Below are 24,116 nucleotides of genomic sequence, written 5' to 3' on the forward strand. Positions count from 1 at the left end.
TCCACCTCTTCTTGGGGTTCTTCATCAACTAAAGGGTCACTCCCTACTACCTTCCCACTCCTAGTTGTCATGGCATACAAAGGTTTTGGGTTGGCTCCTTGACTTGGAATGTGAGAAGAAGAAGAAGAAGAAGAAGAAGAAGAAGAAGAAGATGAAGGGGATTAATTAGATGCAAGTTGAGCAATTTGGGTCTCAAGCATTTTCATGTGAGCATTGGTGCGTTTTTGGGCCTCTTCGTGTTTCTTTTGATCCTCCTCACGCATTTTCAATAGAGCATCTAATTTAGCCATCACGGGATCATTTGGAGGGGCTTCAAGTTGAAGAGGTTGTTGAGGTGGAGGAAGTTGGGGTTGATGGAAACCCGGAGGCCTATTAGTTTGGGCATAGTTAGAAACATATTGACCCCTATTGCCTCCGGTGCCTTGGTTAGGAACATTTCTTTGTTGATTATTTCCCATGTTACCTTGATCACCAAAATTTTGATTTTGATTGTCATGGTATCGGGAAATAGGTTGTTGGTTTTGATTACCATACCCCCTTTGGTTAGAGTAGCCTCTTCCATTGAAATTGGAAGGGCCTCCCCCACCATGGTATTGGTTATCATAACCACCACCACTTTGGTTCCAACCACGGTTTCCACCTTGATTCCAATTCCCCATTTGATTGGAGTTTGGCCTCAAGTTCCCTACATTTCCCATTCTAGGAGCAAAATTCATAGGATTGACATTTTCCATAGTATCATCATGTTCATGGGAAAGGGGTTGAACTTCACAAGCATATACACAATGGGAGGTATCATGATCATAGGTTTCACAATTAGAACAAAACATGCATCCTTGGGGCATTGTATTGTAAGAAGAGGAGGAAGTATCCATACCATTGCTTCCCTTGGTTGAAGGGGAGGTATTACCATGAGGATTGGACCTTTCTTTCATCAATTCATCCATTTTCTTGGTCATTTTGGAGATTTGGGTAGAGAGGTTGTTGATTACGTTGGCTTGCTCCAATGCATAAACACCCTTACTAGAAGTATCATCCCTTTCTCCTTCACACCAATCATCATAGTGCTTTGAGGCCTCCTCTATAATACACTCCACTTCATCCTCTCCTTTGTTCATGATTGGACCGCCGGCCGCGGCGTCTAAGCTTGTTCTTCCTTGAAGTGTGAGACCTCCATCGAAAGTGTGAATGAGTTGATACTTGGGTATCCTATGGTGTGGGAATTGACGTTGAAGCTCTTTGTATCATTCCCATGCCGCACTTAGAGACTCACCACTCTTTTGGCGAAAACCTTGAATCAAAGACCGAGCCTCGGCGGTCTTTTGATGGTTATAAAACCTCCTCAAGAAAGGCGTAGTCATTTGGTCCCATGTTGTGAGAGAATTAGGGGGCACCTCCTTCTCTAGACATTCTAGACCTCTCCCAATAAGTGAAAATGGAAACATCTTGAGGCGAATATATTCTTGAGTCACTCCATTGGCCTTTATTGTGTCACAATATTTCTCAAACTCTTTTAAGTGCTCATGAGGACTCTCAAACTTTCCACCCGAGAATTGTTTCCTCTCAATCAAAGCAATCAAATTAGGCTTGATCTCGAAATTGTTGGCTTGAATAGTAGGAGTTAGGATCCCACTTTGCGCTCTAAAGGCTTCGGGGGCCCCAAAACGACTCAAAGGCGTATTCTCTCCCATTTTTGGACCTTCTTCACTCTTGAACTTATAGGTTGAGAAAGGGTTGATTTCCGGACTCGATGATGATTTAGGGCTATCTAATTCTTCACTTGAGGGTGAAAAGGGTGGAGTATCTTCTAATTCTCTTACTTCTCTCGTCGGGGTGTGAGAATTTCTACTCCTTGCTCTTGCTTCTCTTCGAAGTAGGGACAAAGATCTCTCTAGCTCTAGATCGATGGGAATCAAAGATCTTGAGCGGGTTCATCCTCTGTTCATACAACAAAGCTAAGAAGAACGTAAGCACTGACAAGTAACAAAATTAGCAAACACTAACAAATAAAAGATGAGATAGTCTCAAACAAGCAATGAAATAGCAATGGAAGCCGTCTCCCCGGCAACGGCGTCAATTCGATAGAGGAATAATTGCGTCGTTAGACAACTACACCTAAATCAAATACAATTTTTAAAACTCGACTTATCCTAATACAAGTATATGGCAAGAAGAGGGGTCGAACCACAGGGAGAAGCACATAAACACCGCATTCATCAGTAGACTTTAAGCTATCTCTAGACAAAGGATAGGAAAGACTAAGATATTAAACTAAAGATAAAACGAGTTAAAATCAATATAAATAAACACCAAGGGAGATGGGTAGATGTAGATGTCTCTTGATCATGCAATAACATAAAAGCAAATCAATAGTGAACTAAACATGCACGAATATCGATATAAGGTTCAATCTAATCGCCTTCCGGGGTTAATCGGTTTCTCTTAACATAGCCTCTATGTTTCCACACTAGAACCATATATTGGGAGGTGCAATCAAAGAACAATCGATAGTAATGAACCTTAACTTAGTCAACTTCCGTTCCTTGTTAGCAAAGATTCACCTCTAATCAACTAACAATGTGCACTTACAAGAAGATCAAAGAATAAAAAGAATGCAAAGATTTTAATCACAATTAACTTAATCTCAATATTAAAAGCATGAACAATTAGCAACTACACCATCCCCACACCCTTGGCTAAGAGAATACTTACAAATCATGTTGAGAACAATATCAATCATCAAATCAATAAGCATCAACATGATTAATAAGCAAAGAAGGAAAATCAAAGTAAATAAACAAAATAAAAAACAATGGTAAAAAGAAAGAGTAAGAGATTGCTCATTAATTGAAGATGAAGGTCTACAAAGGATTCAACAAACTCCTTCTTCAAAATCCAAGTTCATCACCCCACACTTTCTCTCTCTACCAAAATGAATATTAATAGTGTTTCTCTCTCTAAATTAATCTAAAAATGTGCAGAAAATAAAAACTAAGCTAATCTAATTACATCAAAACGTTCTAAAATTGGACTTATATAGTCCGTACAGAGCCAACTGAAATAGAGGAGTGGTCCGACCGAACACTGGGAAGGTTCGGCCGGACTACAGGGTAGGTTCGGCCGGACTACAGGGTAGGTTCGGCCGGACTACAGGGTAGGTTCGGCCGAACCATGGGTAGGTTCGGTCGAACCTCCCTGATCTTGGTCTAGTCGAACTTTTGAGGTTTGACCACTCCTGCAAAATTGCCAAATTGCTTCTTGACTCTGCCTCGACGTTCGGCTGGACCACTGAGCAGGTTCGGCCACACCTTCAGGAGGTTCGGCCGTACCTCTTTTGAATCTTGTTTCCTTCAGCTTTCCTGGAGCTTAGCTTCCTCCTCTTGAAAACCCCGATGGTTCCTACAAAGCATAAGCACAGAAATCAAAGTAAAGAGTAGGAAAAGGGGGCAAAATCTAGGAAACAAGATGCATAAATGGAAAGGGAACTAAGTGCAAAGAAAAGAATGAAAACAAGCCGCAAATGTGGGAAAATGACCATCAAAATGAACCTTAATCGTGGCATAAATGTCACTCATCATTCACCCAAATCCGCTTGTCATTTGCTTGTTTTAGTTTTTTTTTTTTTTTTTTTTTTTTGTGGGTGTTATTGGAAGATGAATTCAATAAACGCTTTCCATTTGGGGCTTCTCATTATGTTTTTTCTACTAGTGATTCAATTCACCCCTGTCATGGCAGACCTACCTTGTAAAGTAGTAATGGTGATGTGAGGAAGACAGAGTGAAGTAGTGAGGGAAGAGAGGAGAGAGAAAGTTAAATTAGAGGGGGGGGGGGTAAATTGGAGGGGAAAGGGGGGAAAATAGTAAAAGGGGAGAGTGACCGGAACACGTGCTCTTCACATGCAGGTCAATGCCTGAAAACCAAGACAAAGATAGAAAACCAGGGTATGGTGTGCTATCACAAAAATATATATATATATATATATATATATATATATATATATATATATATATATATATATATATATATATATATATATATCCCAATACTACTCCCAGCCAAGCACGCTTAATTATGGAGGTCACCCATCCTGGGAAGTTTTCTCAGGGTGCGCATAGGTAAGGAAAAAATGCGCCGGAAGGACTTGTGTTGGTTTGTGGGGACAGTTGTTGGCCCTCGATGCACATTTCGTGACATTTGGCCCCTCCCTAATTTGTTTGGTGTCGGGGTGTTACAAATGGTATCACAGCAACCCTACGACCACGTGCTGGCTGTGGATAATTGATCCTATGTCAGTCGTCTAACGGGGGAGAATTCTGGGGCCATATGGCCGTAGCCAGACTGGATGTAACACTTTGGCTACCCAGTTTCCATCAGGCGTAATACTGGAGTCCCTAGCTTTCCAGGCGCAACGAGGGCGTTGCCGTTCTCAAGTGGGAGTGTATGTAATACCCCTCATGATTGCTTTAAAAGGATTTGATATACTACACATATCAACAAGGTGCATCTTCCTTTATGGAGCTCATTTTGCTAAGATACTCTATAGTTAAGCGTGCTTGGCTGGGAGTAGTCTTGGGATGGGTCACTGATAAGTGTCATTTATGTCGTTATTTTTAGTAGTTTTCTAGTTAGTTTTTCATAGTTTTTCTATCTTTTTACTTGGTTTTAATAACGTTTTACTACATTTGCCATATTTGTGTGTGAAATGTCGTTATTGCTCAATTTTGGCTTTTCTTGCATATTTTGGTGGCTTATGACATTAGATTAAACTTTATTGGTTTACTCTTATGTTTAGGAACACTTGGATAAGTTCATTGCTCAAGATTGAAGAAATATAAAACATGAAAGAACAAGTAATGAGGAAATGTGTACTTGATTTGCAAAGATCATACTTCAAACGCCTATATATTTTGATCTACAAAACATTTTGGGGCGATTCTAATTGGAGATGAAAGCTTATCTCGAGAGCTTTCCAATGACAGGTCATATGCCCAATTCCAATGTAAAACGTGGGAGATTTGCTCATTTGAAGCTGAGTAGTTTACCCAGTCCGAGAGGAGCGGGCGCGCACCTGTGAGGAGCGCCCGCTCCAAACTTTCTGGAACGATTTTGCCATATTTTGCTGCAGCTAGGAGCGCCCGTGCACGAAATTGGAGCGCCCACTCCTCTGCGCGCTGCTCGACTTGTTGCGGAGCTTCCTAGGCAATTTAGTAAGGGTTATAAATAGATTTTTTTGCTCATTTTAGAGGGGGGAATTCATTTTTTCAGTAGTTTTTAGGTTAGTTTTAGGTTTTTAGAGAGAGAAACTCTCAAATTTTGGAGAGAGAAAGTGAGGAATACAAAGGTTTTCATGGATTTTGGATAATCAAAGGAGGAATTCGATGATTTGAAGATCTCCATCTTATATCAATGAGCATTCTTACTCTCTTTTCTCTTTATGCTTTCTTTAATTGCTTTGTTAATCATGTTTGAGTAGATTTCCTTCTACTAGGTGTTGAGTGAAACTTTGTAATGGTTAATTGAGTTGTTTGAGATAAATTTGATGATAATTGTGTGATTAAATTGATTGAATTGATGATGACATGTTGTTTGTTTTAGATTGGTTTGATCTCCCATGATAGCAAACTTGATTGCATATTAGTTCTAGTTTGACAAGGGATTATGAATTAGAATTTATATATTTGATTGCATTTTGGGTAAATTTCTTCTATGCACCTAGTCAATGAGGGATCTAGGCTAGGAATTTGAGAGATTGCTCTTGAGTGTAATTAACTCCCATTTTAATTCTTTCTTTGCATGATTTATTATCAATTGTATTCTCATTAACTTGTTAACAATTGTTCAAAGTGGATCTTTTCCCCTAGTAGACTTTATAATATCTTGGTCTTTTTATGTGTGTTAGTGCAGTTGTAGTGTCCAATATCCATAAACCGAATTCGGCGTAGCTTAAGCATTAGATCGAGAACAATCTAACAACACCGTTCCTTGTGGTTCGACTCCGAACTTACCACTAGACTTGTTTAGGGGTTAGTTTAGGATTATAATAAATTTTGTTTGGTTGTGAGGATGTTAGTCAACGACCTAATTTCCCCGCGCTCAGTGACCTCCTGGGAAGTTTTCTCGGGGTGCGCATAAGTGAGGACAAAATGCACCGGAAGGACTTGTGTTGGTTTGTGGGGACAGTTGTTGGCCCTCGATGCACATTTCGTGACATTAGGCCCCTCCCTAATTTGTTTGTTGTCGGGGTGTTACATAACCAATGGGGCAAAATCGGCTTGTAATGTGGCTAATAAACAACAAAAAGGTCATCGCAACAACATGGGTAGCAAGAAGGGAACAAATGTATCTAATTTCATTTGAAGGCAGCCTAAGAGAACAACGCGTTCATCCTCCTCAATGTGCATAATAATGAGTCATAAAACACTACTTATAGTCGCAAACTAATACTCAAATTCATTAACATACCGGGAACTAAAACACATTCCTCACCAAATCAACTAGTCAAGCATTATATTCACAAGCAGTTGGACAAAATTGACGCATGTTAAGGCATCCAAGCAATCAAATATCAAAGTATGGCTAACCTATCCATAATACTCATCATCAAATACCAATAATCAAAACAATTTTCAAGTATGGGGCATGGGAAGCATGATTATCATTCATTGGAACGTATTTTTGTAAATTTTGAAATTTTCTAAATTTTTAATGTATTTTTTCATTTTTTTCAAAGCGGTAAAACTATACTTAAAAGCAATAAATCTATACTAAACAAAAATGTACCATGCGTACACAAGAACCTTCCCCACACTTGAATATTGCATTGTCCACAATGCAATAATATGACATGAATATAATAGGGGGGAAAAGGCACTCACAAAGCTTCATTGAGGGGGGAAATGAGGAAGATTTTGAGATCCTCCTGATTGAATCCAACTGCTCAAGGTACCAAGAAAAGTGGACATCGACACCAATTTCTCTTTAATCTCTCTTTGCTCATTATTGATCTTATCACTTGAAGTAAGGAGATATGTGAGAACCATCTCTGTCAATGTAGAGGATGAACTAGCGCCATTGGAGATATATGGTGCAGGCATTGGCTTAGAAAGAATTTGAATCCGGGTTCGAGGATGAACACCATCAAATGACCTGTTAGCTTTATCACGTAGAGATAATGCCTCTCTAGGGGGTAATTCGTCGTTAAAATTTCGAACACCAAAGAGTGGTGCCATCTTTCTTGTGAATCCAACCCATTAACAAACATGCAAGATTGTCTATGCAATCGGTTCCCTCAATGGATTCTTCCTTCATAAGACGCTCCATATGTCCCAAATGAAGAGCAATAGGAGTTATGAGACCGCCAAGAATGATTGCTCCCTTTTTGGTAGTAGTGTTTGCCAACTCTTTCATCTTCTTGATGAGGAATGCACCTGTGTCAAAGGGTTGAGCATGAAGCATTTGATATATCATGAATAACTCATCCTTTCGAGACTTGCTCCTCTCTTGAAGACCAAATACAGTGTTAGCTAATAACCTTTGGACATATCCAAGCGTTGGATGGTGAATATGATTTGTTGGGCTCATCTTTGAATCGTATGTACTCTCACCGGGTAATAGCTGCCAAACAGGATCTGCAGACCAACGTGGGGGAGTTAGTCTCAGGCCACTAGGGGGTATCCCAAGCACCTCATTAAACCTTGCCAAAGTCCAAGTATGCTCTTCATTGTACAATTGAAAACTAATAGATCCTTCACCGCAACCTGGTTCTGAGTAAGTAACTGCCTTTCAGGAACTTGAAAACTCTAACGTGACTCTTTTATATGTTGGATATTTATGCATGAGAAAATTACCCCACCCAACTACTAGTGGAAAAAAGTCTATTTGTAACTGTAGACACCCATTTGTGTCTCCCCAAAACCAAACCCAGTAATGAGTACCTTTCACGTCAAATCATAATCGAATGAAGCGAAAGTGTGGAAAGTCTAGTGTTGCGGAAAGTTTTATTTCTTTTCTCTTCTCTCTGTTTTTGAAAACTTATTTTAAGAAAACAGCCAATCCAGTTTGGTTGGTCCATGATATGGGTCCAATAGTAGTGTAGTTGGATGGGGCTTGAAAAGACCTTTCCAACGATATATTATAAGCCCAATTCCGATGAATATTGAGGAAGTTATGACCAATTTACTAAACTGAGCCCGGTTTGAGCTTTATGTACGGCCCAATGATCTAGGGGAGGGCGTAATATGATTTATCATTCCTAATGAAATTAGGAATAATTTTAGTCTTCTAGATTCTTTTAGAAGGTTCTTTTCATTCCTAATTCAATTAGCATTGATAAATTGACTTTTGACTTTTTAGAGTTTTAATCAAAATCAATTAGCATTTTTGAGGAAATTATATGATTTTATCCTCTAGTACGGCAAACTTATCGAATTTTCGAAAACGCGTTAAAATCAGGCTTGGCGCCTAACCCCAGGCCTTGGCGCCTGGAACCAGGCCTTGGCGCCTGGCGCTAGTGTTGGTGTCTGGCGCCAGCTAGCCGGGGTTGGCGCCAGCTCTGTTTTCTGTGCGTCTGACTATGTTTTGTTTAATTTATCTTTTTGGCTGATTTTCTTTATAAATATCGTGTTAAAAACTCCGTTTTCATTCACCAATTCTCACGAATTCTCACCTACAATCAGTTTTCATTCGCAATCATTAATTCTCTAATTCTCTCTTAATCATTCACCAACCCTCATCAAGATTTCCTTGATTATTCTCTCTCTCTCTCTCTCTTTTCTAAACTTTGTTTTCACATACAAAATTCCGCTTTGACAAGATCTAGAAACACCTAGCCATATTCGAAGTTGCCTTTGCCCTAGACGTGAAAGGTTTAATTTCTGAGGGTTTGGTCCTTAATCTCTATTTCAATTATTTAATTTAATTGTTTATTTATTATTTTCCTTGAAGTTACTAACGTGTGTATTTTGTTATTAGAAAGAGGTACGAGGCATCAAAGTAAGTGCTTTAATTGGTTTTTATTGTTATGATGATGTAGAAATCATGTTTATATTGTTATTATGATATTCCTAGTATCATGTCTAGGTTAAATTTAACGTTAAATATGATTGTTGCGATGCTTCCTATGTTCTTCCTAATATTTATGATTGTTAGTATCATGTTAAGGTTAAAGATTTGATTTTTATTGCTTAGTGACATGCTAGGGTTTGTTATTAATCTTCCTAGTATCATGCCTAGGATCTTGCTATTATCATGCTTTAATATTAACATGAATATGATTATGATTATAATTGTTATAATTTATGATGATTATTATTATTATTTTGATGATGATTATTTATTATGATTATTATTAATATGATGATATTCATTATTATTATGTTGCTTGATGCTTATTTATTGTTATTGCTTGATCACACCTTTTATGCATGTTAAAGGGAATTTTGTACTTGTAATCACGCTTAATAAGATATAATTATTAATCTTGTTAGGGTTAATATGATTATAATTCAAGTGATCGCCAATAATAGATTTATTTGTGCATTAAATTCAACCAACATAGATTAAACAGGTTTAGGGTTAACCTATTGATTGCATGTTAATCAAAAAGCGCACATGAATACGATCAGAATAAAGTAGAGGCCTATTATTAGGGCAGGTTCAATCTCTTTTAGGTTGGATTTGTACCTTCATCCCCGAACCCTTATTTGGTTCTAGACCTTATGGAGTTGACGATCTCTTGGATCGTTAAGGGGTGTAACCTTCATCCTATGAACGGTTTACATGTTCCTTAAAAACTTGTTGGCGACTCTTTTGCTCTATCTTCTTCCCTTTTGGACGCCACCGTACTTTAGTGTATGATCACAGTGGGGTTCAAGCTAGTGGGATTTAAAGGCTTGAAATTATTCCCTACAGTTTTTGGCGACTCCATTGGGGAGGATTTCTATTTTAATTCCTGAATTTGTTTCGGCAATGATTTAGAATGAGTGGATGAGACTCGAAAAGTTCTAAGTATTTCATGTGCGTAATTTTGATTAACATTATTGTCATATGCATAAAAAAGATCTCATTGGAAAGACCATCCGTAATGAGTTAAAAACATACGATTTTACACGTAGGAAATTTGAGGAATGTCTTTCACAACTAGGAGTGAAATAACACCGCGCGAAACTGGTAAATTTTATCGAACACAGAATGCTGCTGAAACCCATATGTGTTCTACATATGGTCATAACCCTCTGGGAATTCATGCTCCATCTACCCGATTGAACGCTCCGTGCAACAAAGGGTACATCCGAGATGTTGAATTCACCAAACCATGGAAGCGAGTTTTTCTAAAACTCGCGGTGTCCCATCCACTCGCGCCAACCCTTCACGGTTAGGCTTCCGCGCGGTGCATCTGGATAATTAACCATGGACCCTCTTTGACTAAACCATATCCCGAACTTTAGAGAACTAGAGCCATGGTTAGGTTGCGAACGCATTGCATCATATAGTGCCTACTTGACTAATTGTGCATTATTGATTGTGCATATATATTCTATGTTTCTCTTAACCGTTTGTTGACTTGCGTTGAGACTAAATAAATTAATGACTTAAAGAACTTTGCCTAATATTTTAATCGGAATTGACCTAGTACGACTTTAGGCATACCCCAGTTGATTAATAATACCGAAAACAATCCCAGACCGAAGCTCCAATATTGGTGTCAAGGTCTGAGCTGTAGCGCCACACTGAAGTGTAGCGCCTGACGACAGCTCTGTCGTCTGGCGCCAAGCTCCATGGTGTGACGCCAGTACTGTTGAATCATTAATCGAGTCTAGTCACATAGTCTAGCCACATGGTCATGACACGAGTCTTAACGTACCATCTACACTCACTAGTCTTAGCACACACTTTGAGTACACAACACCATGACCATGTCTCTTTGAGTACACAACACAATGACCATGTCTTAAGTTCATGCATAAGTCGATCTTTCCGTCATTTGATTTGAGGGTACATTCTACTCCTGATTCTTCATATCCATCCATCTCCATCATTTTTCTTCACATTCTATTCCATCTTTCTTCACTTCCTCCATCCATTGCATGTTGAATAAAGTTTGAGTCGAATAATTAACAATAAATATCCCCAAATTCCTTTTCCACAGTACTTGGTCGAGGAGAGAAAGGCGATTAATCAAGGACAATCTCTTTATCCAGGTCTCACTTTTTGATAAACTGATTCGTCAAAAGAGGAAGGCTAAGAAGATAATGGCAACTCAAGAAGAAGTCAATGATCTTGAGAGCAAACTGGCTACCGTGACTGAGACACTGAAGCTTCTCGCACTCAAGATCGATGACCCCGTGAAGCAACAACAGATGGACCTCATGCAAGAGAGCTTAAGCAAGTTGTCTAGCGATTACAAGTTTCAGGAGCTTACATCACAAGGGGTCTCGGTGGACAAAGATCTTCTTCCGCAGAAGGTCAATGCCAACGACATCCCAAAATTCAAGGCAACGGATAATCCTTACTTTCATCTAAGAGCTTTTGAAACCATAATGAGTATTAAGGGTATCGATAAGAAGGTTTTCCCCTCTCTGTTCTAACTATCTCTTGAAACCGTTTGCCAACAATGGTTCTTCTCCCTTGACAAGGAGAAAACCTCTACCTGGGAATCGATAGTAAATTCTTTCGTTGATAGGTACAAGTGCAATATTCAAGCTGAAACCGATCATAGACAACTTGAGATGCTAAGACAAAAAGAGAATGAAGGTTTTACTTCTTTCTTTAATAAATGGAGGGAAACTTCCGCCAAGATGATTGAGGTCCCCACCGAAAAGGAGTCTGTGAGGATGTTTATCAAGAATCTTCAAGAGAAGTATTCGAAACATTTGAAATATCAACACAACTTGAATACTTTCAAGGCCGTTTATGACATCGGAATTGAAATCGAAGACGACCTTGCAAAGCAAAAAGCTACTAACAATAGTAACCACGGTGGCTGGAAAGGAAAGAAGAGCGACAATCCTTTTTCTTCCGAGAACGCCCACTCTAGTAATAATGTTAGTACCTTTGACCATAATGATGTCTTAGCCATGGACAATCAAGGATCTATAAGGAAACCCAGGCGAGAGTTTACACCAATTGGAATGACCTACGATGCTGCTTTCGACCGTCTTTACGATCGAGGATTAATCAAACCTATTGGCCCTACCAAGGATCCAACACCAGAAAATCGATCTTCGAGATGGAATCCAAACTCCTATTGCATGTACCATCGAGGGCGTGGTCATACTACTGATGAATGCTACAGGTTTCAAAATCTCATTCAAGATCTCATAGAGGCAAACAAGATCCCATTGCCTCTAGTTAGCGAGAAGACTGGGTGATGATGACGCGAACGACAAAAGAGAAGAGGCGAGGTTCAACGACAAGATTTTGTGACCTCTTTTTTCTATTTCTTTTTTATTCGCCCTTTCCCTAATAATTCTAGCATAGGCACCCCTTCTTTTCCCTTAGATGAATTTTATAGATTCCTTTCCTTTTTTCTTAATAAAATGAGCATTTATTTCCTTATATATGAGAATCTCGAATTAATATTGCTAAACTCATACAATTAAATCTGGCCAAACCTAATTGCATAGCATTATATTAATCAATAGGAAATTAACCAAGCATTGATAATCAACAATCACAAATTTACCCCTTCATAATATTTATTAGATCCCCATAAACCCTAGAAATAAAACTACTCAAGAATCATCATAACTAAACTAATCAAATAAATAAAGCAAGACATAATCAAAGAAGTAAATAAAATAACTGAAATTAAAAGAGAAGAAATTGTTACCAAAAGAAATTTGGATTAATGAAAGAAATTAAGAACAAAGTTGAGAGAGAATTTTAGAGAGTGAAAAATATCCAAAGTAGAGAGAGAAAATCTAAAAGAGAAGGTAATCAGAATTTACGTACATAATTCTTACTTAAACACTCCTAAAACAAAAATTAAAACAAAACTAATCAGATACTAAGAAAAACACGCGCCCGATCGGGCGAAGGGCCGCCTGATCAGGCCCGCCTTTTTACTCTGCCCTTGCTTGGTATGCTGCGCCCGATCGAGTCTACGCTCACCCGATCGGGCGCGCTTCTTCCTTGAGGTTGCTTTTGCGCGCACCCGCCCGATCGGGCGTATGCTTGCCCGATCGGGCCCGACTTCTTCTTCGAGGCTTGGATTTCGATTGGGCTCGATTCCTCGTCCCAATCCAGATTTCCTCATCGGGTCTTGATTAATTGATCCAATAGCCCCGGAGTCACATACCGAGCCCTTAATCACCGGCTCTCACCGATCTTGGGCTTCAAGAATGGTTGTGTCCTTCTAGCTTCCGTAGTTGATCCATGAAAACCCGGGAAAATGCTCCAAAAGTGCAATTTCCTGTAAAACTCAACTAAAACTACGAAAATACTAGAAAACACAAATTAGTAATAAAAGTGGCTCTAAAGATCTAAAAACACTACTAATTATGACCATGGGACGGGGGTAAAACACTATATAAATTAGACATATCAAACTCCCCCAAGCCAAACCTTTGTTTGTCCCTAAGAAAAGAGCTCATCAATGAACATATAAAACATGCCTCATCCCAATAAACAAAATCAAGCACAAACGATTCAAGATAAATCTAATGAACATGCTTCAATGTCAATCAATCTCGTTCATTTAATTATCCTTCATCCCCAACAATTGTCAAGTAAAGCAAACCACATGAGCATATAGAATTCAAGACTAGTGCTCACACACTCAACTCTCATTTATGTGGAGAGTAAAAGATGTACTCGATCGCTCTCCAACCAACCCCTTTATTTGTGAACAATGCTCTCCCATCTCACACTCTCGTGTGTTTAAAACAATGAACGCTCAACCTACTAGACGACTCAAAATATGTCAAATCACAACTTGCATTGATAAACAACACTTTCACATTCATACAACTCTATGCACAAAGCTAGGTCGGAATGTCTTTAAAGCTTGTAATGTAAGGCTAAGGTAAAGGGTATGATAAATTTAGGAAAATGTGAAAGTAAAGCCATGCTTAAGGGAGCCATATCTTAATAAAACCCAAGGTCACAACAAGTGATGACCAAAACATCTCCAATCACAACTCAACTCCACAAAAGTTCACCAAATAATCATATATATAACACAATCCCAACACTTACATACTCACTCACAAAATATGATAATATGGAATAGAGTGAATTAAAACAAACTTTGAACCACTTATTCTTTTTCTTTCTTTTTTTTTCAAATTTGAACTCTTTTTTTTTCTTTTGAATTTCCTTGAACAACCTTCAAATAGAACATTTGAACATATGAAACAACTTTTTTTTTCCTTTGCTCTTCTTTTTCTTTTTTTTTTACCTCATATTGGAAATTTTCAACTTTGTAACACAAAACATCAGTATTTTCCAATCATAATATCAAAGAATAATCACTCTTCTTTTATTCCCACATTGTGCAAATGATATGCACACCACAACTCCCTCACCTCACCAACTAATAGCTTCCCCAAGCCAAGCTTGGGACTAGTAACCAATGGGGCTCATATAGGCTTTTAATGTGGTTAAATAGACAATAAAAAGGGAACAAGCAACAACATGGGTAACGAGAAGGGAACAAAGGTATCTAATATCGTCTGAAGGCTACCTAAGAGAACAAATGCCTTCGTCCTACTCAATGTTCATAATATTGAGCCATATAAACATTACTAATAGTTGCAAACCAATACTCATATTGAGCCCTCATTGACTTGGGAAGGTAGCTAGAAGACATCATCATCCATCCTCTCGTACCCTCCTCCATAGCTCGAGGCGGCACCACCCTGGCTCGTTCCAGCACCACCATAACCCGAACCACCTGCAAAGTAGTTAGGGTTCACATTTCCCCCCATACCCCCAAAAGGAGCATCACCCCCATATCCATGGACTGAAGAGTAGTCCACATAAGTACCAAATGCTCCGGGGGTGGAATACCCTCGTTGGGGGTATTGGAACCAGTCGGGAACTAATGACTCGGGGGGAATAGCCCCTCGGCGTGCATAGTCATCATATATGGGGTATAGACCCCTCCCAAGGTTCCTCTCTATATGAACTACCCGACTATCCAAGGTGCTTAACCTAGAATCTAGGTTTTGCACCATGCCCTCTTCTCTCCCTTGCCCCATCTCTATACGGTCCAGTTGGCTCCTAAAAGCCAAAAAGTCTTAAGGGGCATTGGGGTCGATGTTATAATCGACCGAGGAGGTGGGTATGCCATAGGTGAAGGGTGGAGGTGGTGGGTAGTGTGGTGAATGGTGTTGAGGGAAATGGTCTTGGGGAGATTGGTGGGGTTGTGGTGAAAGGTGAGGTTCTTGAATCTCGCCTTGACCGTTAATCTCAAATGTATAAGAAGGATTCCCCTTCTCAAATTTGGTCAAGGCGGGGTTGGGTAAGGTAAAGGCTTGGTCTCTCCTACCCGATTGTCGGAGGACTATCCACCAAGTGTCACCTCCCACGGGTTGCACCCAGTTTAGGCTCCCTAAATAAGCTAGGTCCATGAAGTTTGAGCCCACTAATTTCCTATGCCCATCCGGGTTCCAACCTAGGTTTTTGATAGCAATATGGGTCACTAACCCCCAAAAATAGATAGGTGCCCTAGACCTACCCGTTTCGGTCGCATTGGCCGCCCTTTGAAAGTGATTGGCAATCCTATAGGGTATGTTTAATTTTTCATCATTAGGGATTACATAGGATGCCAACAATTCTAATTCATCAATCCTCACATTTGCCGGTTCATGCCTCCCAAAAATAGTGAGGCTGGCAAACCTTTGTAAAACTTTGGGACGGGATGTTGAATCCACGTCCCTTTGGCGTGTTGGAGGTTGGCCAAACCCTCCCCAATGAGTCTCTTGTAGACCACGGCAATGTGGTCTTGGGAGGGTTCGATAGGTTTATCCGATTTCAATTCAAACAACTTCCCAAATTCTTTTAGAGTTAATCGCACATCGTTGTTTAATAATCGGAATTGCACATGAGTGATTATAGCATTCATTTTAATAACATTAAAACTATAGATGAATTCAAATGTTAAATAACCATAAGTATCATGATGCATTTGGAAGAAACCACTCATGCCTATGCCCTTAAACAATTTTTCTACATATTTATCAAGACCTAATCTAGATAGCGTAGGATGATGAACAAAACGGGTTGTGATTACCTGCCTCTCGATGAGGTTGAGCATCCTTGCCCGTTGTTTTGCCGAGGTGATAAAAACCTCCTCCCATCCCGGTATTTGAAGCTCCGGGTCGACCAATGGTTGTTGTTGCCTTGAACTTTCGCCCCCTTATTGTCTAGAACGTTTGGAAGCCATATGTAGGTGGAAATTTGGGTATTTGAAGCTTTCTCTTCCTAAGGGTTAGAAGAATTTATGAGACAAACTGGGAGAAAGTGGGTGGAAAATTTAGAGGATGGTGTGAGGATTAAGAATATGTAAAAAATTTAAGGTTTTGATGGGTGAATTTGAGGAGATCTTGAAAAGAAAGTCAAGTTGAAGGTTTGAAAATGGAGGTTTTAGAGAGAGAAAGTGTGAAAGAGAAAGAAAAAGAAAAGAGAAAGGGGGAAGGAGGATTTAATCCTCCGGATAAATAGACGCACCCGATCGGGCGAAGGTGGTTCTTTCTGAAATGTAAAGTGTGCGCCCGATCGGGCGTGAACACGAACCTAGAAATCGCCAATTTTCCGGCCCGATCGGGCGAGCTTCGCCCGATATTTCTTTTTGTGACACTCGATTTCTCCAAAATTCTGCCCGATCAGGCGGCCTCACTCGATTGGGCGAACATTCCCTTGATTTTCTTCCTCACTTGCGCGCCCGATCGGAACTCCTTGCCCGATCGGGCGAAATAATGCTCTGATAAAATCAATATTTCGCGCCCGATCGGGACTCCTTGCCTGATCGGGCGAAATAAACTTCAATTCGGAACCTTAGATGTGCGCCCGATCGGGCGAGCCTCGCCCGATCGGGCCCGTACCCAATCTTGGAGTATCTCTTCTTCGCCTTTTTTCTCTTGAAACCTCCGTACTTTGTGATCTAAAACCTGTACAAAACACTCATGAAAGGTAAAATTTCACTCTTCTCACCTCTCTAATAAAAAGTAAAAATAAAAATGAAGAAAAATATTAGTCTAGAAAGCAAGAAATACGGGTTGCCTCCCGCAAAGCGCTGGTATATCTAGGTCCCGCACGACCCTCTTACCACATTAAAACTCAAAGTGAATGGGAACCGCTTAGGTGAAGTAATTCAACTGCACCAATCGTAGCCCCCTCATGATATAGCTTGAGTCTTTGGCCATTAACCTTGAACTCGTTACCATGTTCGTCGAAAACCTCCACAGAACCGAATTTATAGGCCCTTTTTACAATAAAAGGACCCGACTACCTTGACCTTTACTTTCATGGGAAAAGTTTAAATCGAGAGTTGAATAGTAACACTTTATCACCCTCCTTGAATTCTCTCGGAAGGATCATCTTATCGTGCCACCTCTTTGTCTTCTCCTTGTAGACTCGAGCACTATCATAGGCCGTCAACTTGAACTCATCGAGTTGGTTAAGTTGAAGTAACCTCTTTTCTCCCGCTAGTTTGGCATCCAAATTGAGCTCCTTAATATCCCAATATGCCTTATATTCCAATTCGACCGGGAGATGACATGCTTTACCGTACACGAGTCTATACGGAGTAGTACCTATAGGGGTCTTGAATGCAGTTCTGTACGCCCAAAGGTTGTCATCCAACTTGTCGCTCCAATCTTTCCTTTACTTTGCCACCACCTTCTCTAGAATGGCTTTGATCTCACGGTTAGAAATTTCAACTTGGCCACTAGTTTGGGGGTGGTAGGCTAAACCTGTCCTATGGTAGACACTATACTTTTTAAGGAGGGTGTCTAACTTCCGTTCATGAAAGTGAGATCCTCCGTCACTTATTATCGCTCTAGGCACGCCAAATCTTGGAAAGATGGTCTTCTTGAAAAGTCTGTGGACCACCATAGCATCATTGGTAGGAGTGGCGATGGCCTCAACCCACTTGGATACATAGTCGACGACGACAAGAATATAGTGGTTCCCTTTTGAAGAAGGGAACGGTCCCATGTAATCAACACCCCAAACGTTGAAAATTTCAACTTCCAAAATTCCGGTTTGAGGCATCTCATGCCACCGCGAGATGTTTCCAGTCCTCTGGCAAGAGTCACAAGTCTGCACAAAAATGTAAGCATCCTTAAACATTGTAGGCCAATAAAAACCCAACTCATTAATCTTGGCCACCGTTTTAGCGGGGTCATGATGTCCTCCATATGGTGAGGTATGGCAACTAGTAAGCACACCATGGACTTCCCATTCGGGAACACACCTGCGAAACAATCCATCTGCACACTCACGAAACAAAAAAGGATCATCCCAAAAAAATGTTTATCATCAGAAAGAAATTTCTTTTTTTGTTGGTAGGACAAGTCAGGAGGTAGAGTACCACCCACTAAATAATTAGCAAAATCGGCATACCATGGGTGTTGCTCTACAACTGCATATAAGTTGTCATCTGGGATAGAATCATCTATAGGAAGAGAATCCTTACCCTCATTATACCTGATACGTGACAAGTGGTCTGCCACTATGTGCTCTGCTCCCTTTTTATCTTTTATTTTGATGTTGAAATCTTGGAGCAAGAGAACCCATCGGACTAGCCTTGGCTTTGATTCCGCCGTAGCTATCAAGTACTTCAATGCTGCATGGTCAGTAAAAACAATGACTTTAGAACCAACAAGATATGATCTAAATTTTTCAAAAGCATATATAACAGCAAGAACTCCTTCTCCGTAGTGGCATAGTTGACTTGGGCTTCATCCAAAGTTTTTCTTGCATAATAATAGCATGCAAAACCTTGTTCTTTCTTTGTCCGAGCACGGCTCCTAGTGCAAAGTCACTTGCATCACACATGATTTCGAAAGGAATATTCCAGTCGGGAGCACATATGATGGGTGTCAATATCAAAGCCTGCTTAATCCTGTTGAAAGCCTCAAGACACTCGTCAATAAAAATAAAAGGAGCATCCTTGAGCAAAAGCTAAGTCAGTGGTTTAGCAATTTTAGAAAAATCTTTGATAAAGAGGCGATAAAACCCCGCATGACCCAAGAAACTTCTAACTCCCTTAACATTAACTGGGGGAGGTAATTGCTCAATCACTGAAATCTTAGCTTTTTCTACTTGTATGCCCTTATCAGATACAATGTGACCTAGAACTACTCCCTCTGTCACCATAAAGTGACATTTCTCCCAGTTTAGAACTAAATTGCATTCTTCACATCGTTTCAAAATTTTAGCGAGATTAATTAGACATAAATCAAATGAAGAACCATACACGCTAAAATCATCAATAAAGACTTCCATAATAGACTCTATGAAATAAGAAAAGATGCTCATCATACAACGTTGAAAGGTAGCGGGTGCATTACATAAACCAAAAGGCATTCTACGATATGCAAAAGTGCCATAAGGGCATGTAAAAGTTGTCTTTTCCTGATCTTTAGGGTGAATCACAATTTGGAAAAATCCCGAATACCCATCCAAATAGCAAAAGAATTTATGGTTAGCTAACCTCTCAAGCATTTAATCTATAAAGGGAAGAGGAAAGTGGTCCTTTTTGTGGCAATATTTAGTCTACGATAATCAATGCACATACGCCACCCTGTTACAGTTCTAGTGGGAATTAATTCATTTTTTTCATTAGTGATCACAGTCATCCCACCTTTTTTAGGCACTACCTGCACATGACTTACCCATTTGGAGTCAGAAATAGGATAGATAATACCTGCATCAAGTAGTTTCATAACCTCTTTCTTGACTACTTCCTGCATGTTGGGATTTAATCTTCTTTGGGGTTGAATACAGGGCTTATAGTTGTCCTCTAGATGTACCATTGAGATCATCAATACTGTACCCAATAGCTTTCTTATGGGTTTGAAGAACCCCTAGAAGTTGGAAAGTTTGTAGGTCATTAAGTGCAGTACTGATGATCATGGGGTATAGTTCCTGTTCATCTAGAAAAATATATTTTAAATGAGAAGGGAGAGGTTTTAGCTCAGGTTTCTTGACCTCTTCAGGTTTCGATTCCTGAACTAAATTTACTACCTTCATTGTTTCCTTATGGCTTAACTCTTTTAAGGAAAAAGCTTTTTCAATATCCTGTACCTCATTACCCCAAACGCTTGCATTGTCTTTAGATCAATTCCCGCAGAGAAATTCCTCTAGGGGATCCCTTGCAAGAACCTGTGGCAAGCTAGCATCACAAATATCATCCATTATATCAATTATATCAATAAAACAACAATTTTCCTCTAGCATAGGCCTTTTCAAAACTTTCCCTAGATTAAAAGTAACATTATCATCACCAACGGAAAGGGTTAGTTAATATGGGTATTTGCGTATGGAGAAAAGGCCTACCTAATATAATGGGTATTTACATATCCTCTACCATGTCTAAAACAACAAAATCAACAGGAATAAAAAATTTACTAACTCTGACAGGGACGTCCTCTAAAATACCTAAGGGGTACTTTACAGAACGTCTGCCATTTGCAAAGTTATATTAGTAACTTTTAATTCTCCCATATTAAGTTTAGCACAGACAGACGATGGCATAACACTGACACTAGCACCCAAATCACACAAAGCTTTATCAATAAAAACATTCCCTATATGACAAGGGATAGAAAAACTACCGGGATCCTTTGATTTAGGAGGGGATTTATTTTGCAATAGAGCGCTACACTCCTCTGTGAAAGCTACAGTTTCTACTTCATTGAAGGCCCTTTTCCTAGTCAGAATGTCTTTCATAAATTTAGCATAAGCAGGAACTTGAGTGATTAAATCAGTGAAAGGAATTGTTACCTGCAGGTTTTTCACAACCTCTAAGAACTTACCAAATTGTTTATCAAACTTAATCTTCAGTTGTCTATTAGGGAATGGAAGTTTGATAACCGGGCTCTGCACATCTCCTCTCTTATCCTGAGATTTACCCTGCACAGAAAAATTAGTAGAGTTAGTATCTATTTGTAGCCCTGCAGGATTAGCAGGATTAGCGTTTGGTATAGAGGAATCTAGATCAGGAACTGGTCTATCTTCCTTTGGCATAGGAGGTCCATCATAATGTGAACTACTCCTTAGATTGATTGCATTAGCATGATGTAGGGAATATTTTCAAGCGTTAATCCCCTATCATTAACTCCATAAGGTCTTGAACCAAATAAGGGTTCGGGGATGAAGGTACAAATCCAACCTAAAAGAGATTGAACCTGCCCTAATAATAGGCCTCTACTTTATTTTTATTGTATTCATATGCGCTTTCTGACTAACATACAATCAATAGGATTAACCCTAAACCTGTTTATCTATGTTGGTTGAATATTAATGCACAAATAAAACTATTATTGGCGATCACTTGAATTATAATAAAAATTAACCATAACAAGATTATTAAACTATCTTATTAAGCGTGATTACAAGTACCAATTCCCTTTAAACATGCATAAAACGCGTGATCAAGCAATAACAAATCAAGCAACATAATAATAATAAAAATAAAATTAATCATCATCACAATAATTATAACAATTATAATCATAAATCATAAAGTATAATCATAATAATAATCATCATAATAACAATCATAATCATAATAAATAATAATAATAATAATAATCATATTAAAGCATAGCAAGATCCTAGGCATGATACTAACAAGATTAATAACAAACCCTAGCATGTCACTAAACAATAAAAATCAAATCTTTAACCCTAACATGATACTAACAATCATAAATATTAGGAATAAAATAGGAAGCACCGTAACAATAATATTTAATATTAAATTTACCCTAGACATGATACTAGGAATATCATAATAACAATCTAAACATGATTTCTACATCATAACATCAATTAAACCATTAAAGCACTTACTTTGATGCCTCGTACCTCTTTCTAATAACAAAATACACACGTTAGTAACTTCAAGGAAAATAATAATCAAAACAATTAAATTAAATAATAATTGAAATAGAGATTTGGGACCAAACCCTCAGAAATTGAACCTTTTGCGTCTAGGGTGAAGGCAACTTCGAATATGGCTAGGTGTTTCTAGATCTAATGAATGCGGAATTTTGTATGTAAAAAGCGAGTTTAGAAAAAGAAAGAGAGAATAAAAAGAAAATTGATGAGAGTAGGCGAATGATTATTGAAAACTGGTTATAGGTGAATGAAAACGGAGTTTTCACGACGTTATTTATAGAGAAAATCAGCCAAAAAGATAAAATTATCAAAACAGAGCCTGGCGTTTGGCGCTAATTCAGAAAATCACGCCTTTTCTTAGAATCAGATAAAAATTGCCGTACAGGAGGATAAAATCGTATTACCCTAAAAAATGCTCTTTGATTTTAATTAAAACTCTAAAAAGTCAACAAAAGTCAATTTATCAATGCTAATTGAATTAGGAATAAAAAGAACCTTCTAGAAGAATCTAGGAGACTAAAACCATTCCTAATTGTATTAGGAACGATAAATCTATATTAGGTTATCCCCTAGATCATTGGGCCGCATATAAGGCTCAAACCGGGCCAAGTTCAGTAAATTGGCCATAACTTCCTCAATATTCATCAGAATTGGGCTTATAATATATCGTTGGAAAGCTCTTGTCAAGCCCCATCTAACTACACTACTATTGGACCCATATCAAGGACCAACCAAACTGGATTGGCTGTTTTATTAAAATAAGTTTTAAAAAACAGAGAGAAGAGAATAGAAATTAAAATTATCCGCAACACTAGACTTTCCACACTTTCACTTCATTCGATTATGATTCGATGCGAAAGGTACTCATCACCGGGTTTGGTTTTGGGGGGACACAAATGGGTGTCTACAGAAGCCCCCACTTTGACTGAGTTTGGAGAAACGCAAGCTTCGAAAACGAAAGTCAAAGTATCGATAGGGATGGAGAATGATCCAGAACCCTCTGCGATCCTAAATCACTCTTGCAACGCCGATACCTGCAAAACTAGCGTTAGTTAAACAGATAAAAGAGTTAAGAAACGCGTATCTTGCACCGTCGAGCACACGTTTCTGAAAGTAACCGATTTACTGCTGCTTTACTGTTTTGATGACCTCCTGCAAGCTAGAGAATGTCTTCCCGCTTGAAAACTGCTACGCTTGTAACTGTTTCCAATATAAAAGACTTCTTTGCTTGAAACGATCCTCTCCTACATTGATAATATTCCACGTCCAAGGGAATACTATCGAAGATAACTTCACTTGAAATCATCCCCTTCCGCCTTGTGACCATCTTCCACGTCTAATGGAACACGATCGAAGATAACTTCGCCTGAAATCACCTTCAATTGCTTTTTGACAACTATCCACAATCTATGGAACGCCATCTTGCTGCTTATTTTGACGATCTTCCACAATCTAGGGAACGCCATCGATTAATGTTGCTACATCTCGAGCCTTTTCTTGAATCATAGTGACAACCTTTCCAATCATAGCAAAAGTTGTCGAAGACCGCCTCATCATGAACCGCTCTTCTCATATCTTGGTGACAACCTCCACAATCTTAGCGAACGCCGTCGAAGACCGCCCATCTCGTGCTATCTTCTCAAATCTTGGTTGACAACCTCCACAATCTTAGCGAATGCCGTCGAAGACCGCCCATCTCGTGCTATCTTCTCAAATCTTTGGTGACTACTTCCACAATCTTAGCAAACGCTGTCGAAAATAACTTTACTTGAAGTCACCCTCAGTTATTGCGATAATATTCCGAAGAAAATTACCGAAGACCAACGCTTGTCGATCTCTAAAGCTCGCTTGAACTTTGCTTCCGCTAAAACTAGTATGTCGGTGTCTCCGTGATGAGCCAATTCTTAGGCGCTTTAAGCTAAGTGAGACGATCTTTCATCAGGTCGATCACTTATTGTGACTGTAATCAAACCGACTACTCAATCATGTCAAATTACTTATAGGGGCTAACTGGCATACCAAGGAACCCGAAATTGTTGTATGAG

The 24,116-nt window shown here is 39.2% G+C and overlaps 1 protein-coding gene across 1 annotated transcript; it reads right to left on the reverse strand.

The window, feature by feature from the left end:
* Positions 1–14,798: 14,798 nt before the first annotated feature.
* On the reverse strand, positions 14,799–15,200 carry LOC110710114 (glycine-rich RNA-binding protein blt801-like). Its single transcript, XM_021888372.1, has one exon. The coding sequence runs from the start codon at positions 15,198–15,200 to the stop codon at positions 14,799–14,801; it is 402 nt and encodes a 133-aa protein (XP_021744064.1).
* Positions 15,201–24,116: the final 8,916 nt, after the last annotated feature.

Source organism: Chenopodium quinoa, unplaced genomic scaffold (genome assembly GCF_001683475.1).
Source record: "Chenopodium quinoa cultivar QQ74 unplaced genomic scaffold, ASM168347v1, whole genome shotgun sequence".
In the NCBI taxonomy this organism is placed as follows: domain Eukaryota; kingdom Viridiplantae; phylum Streptophyta; class Magnoliopsida; order Caryophyllales; family Amaranthaceae; genus Chenopodium; species Chenopodium quinoa.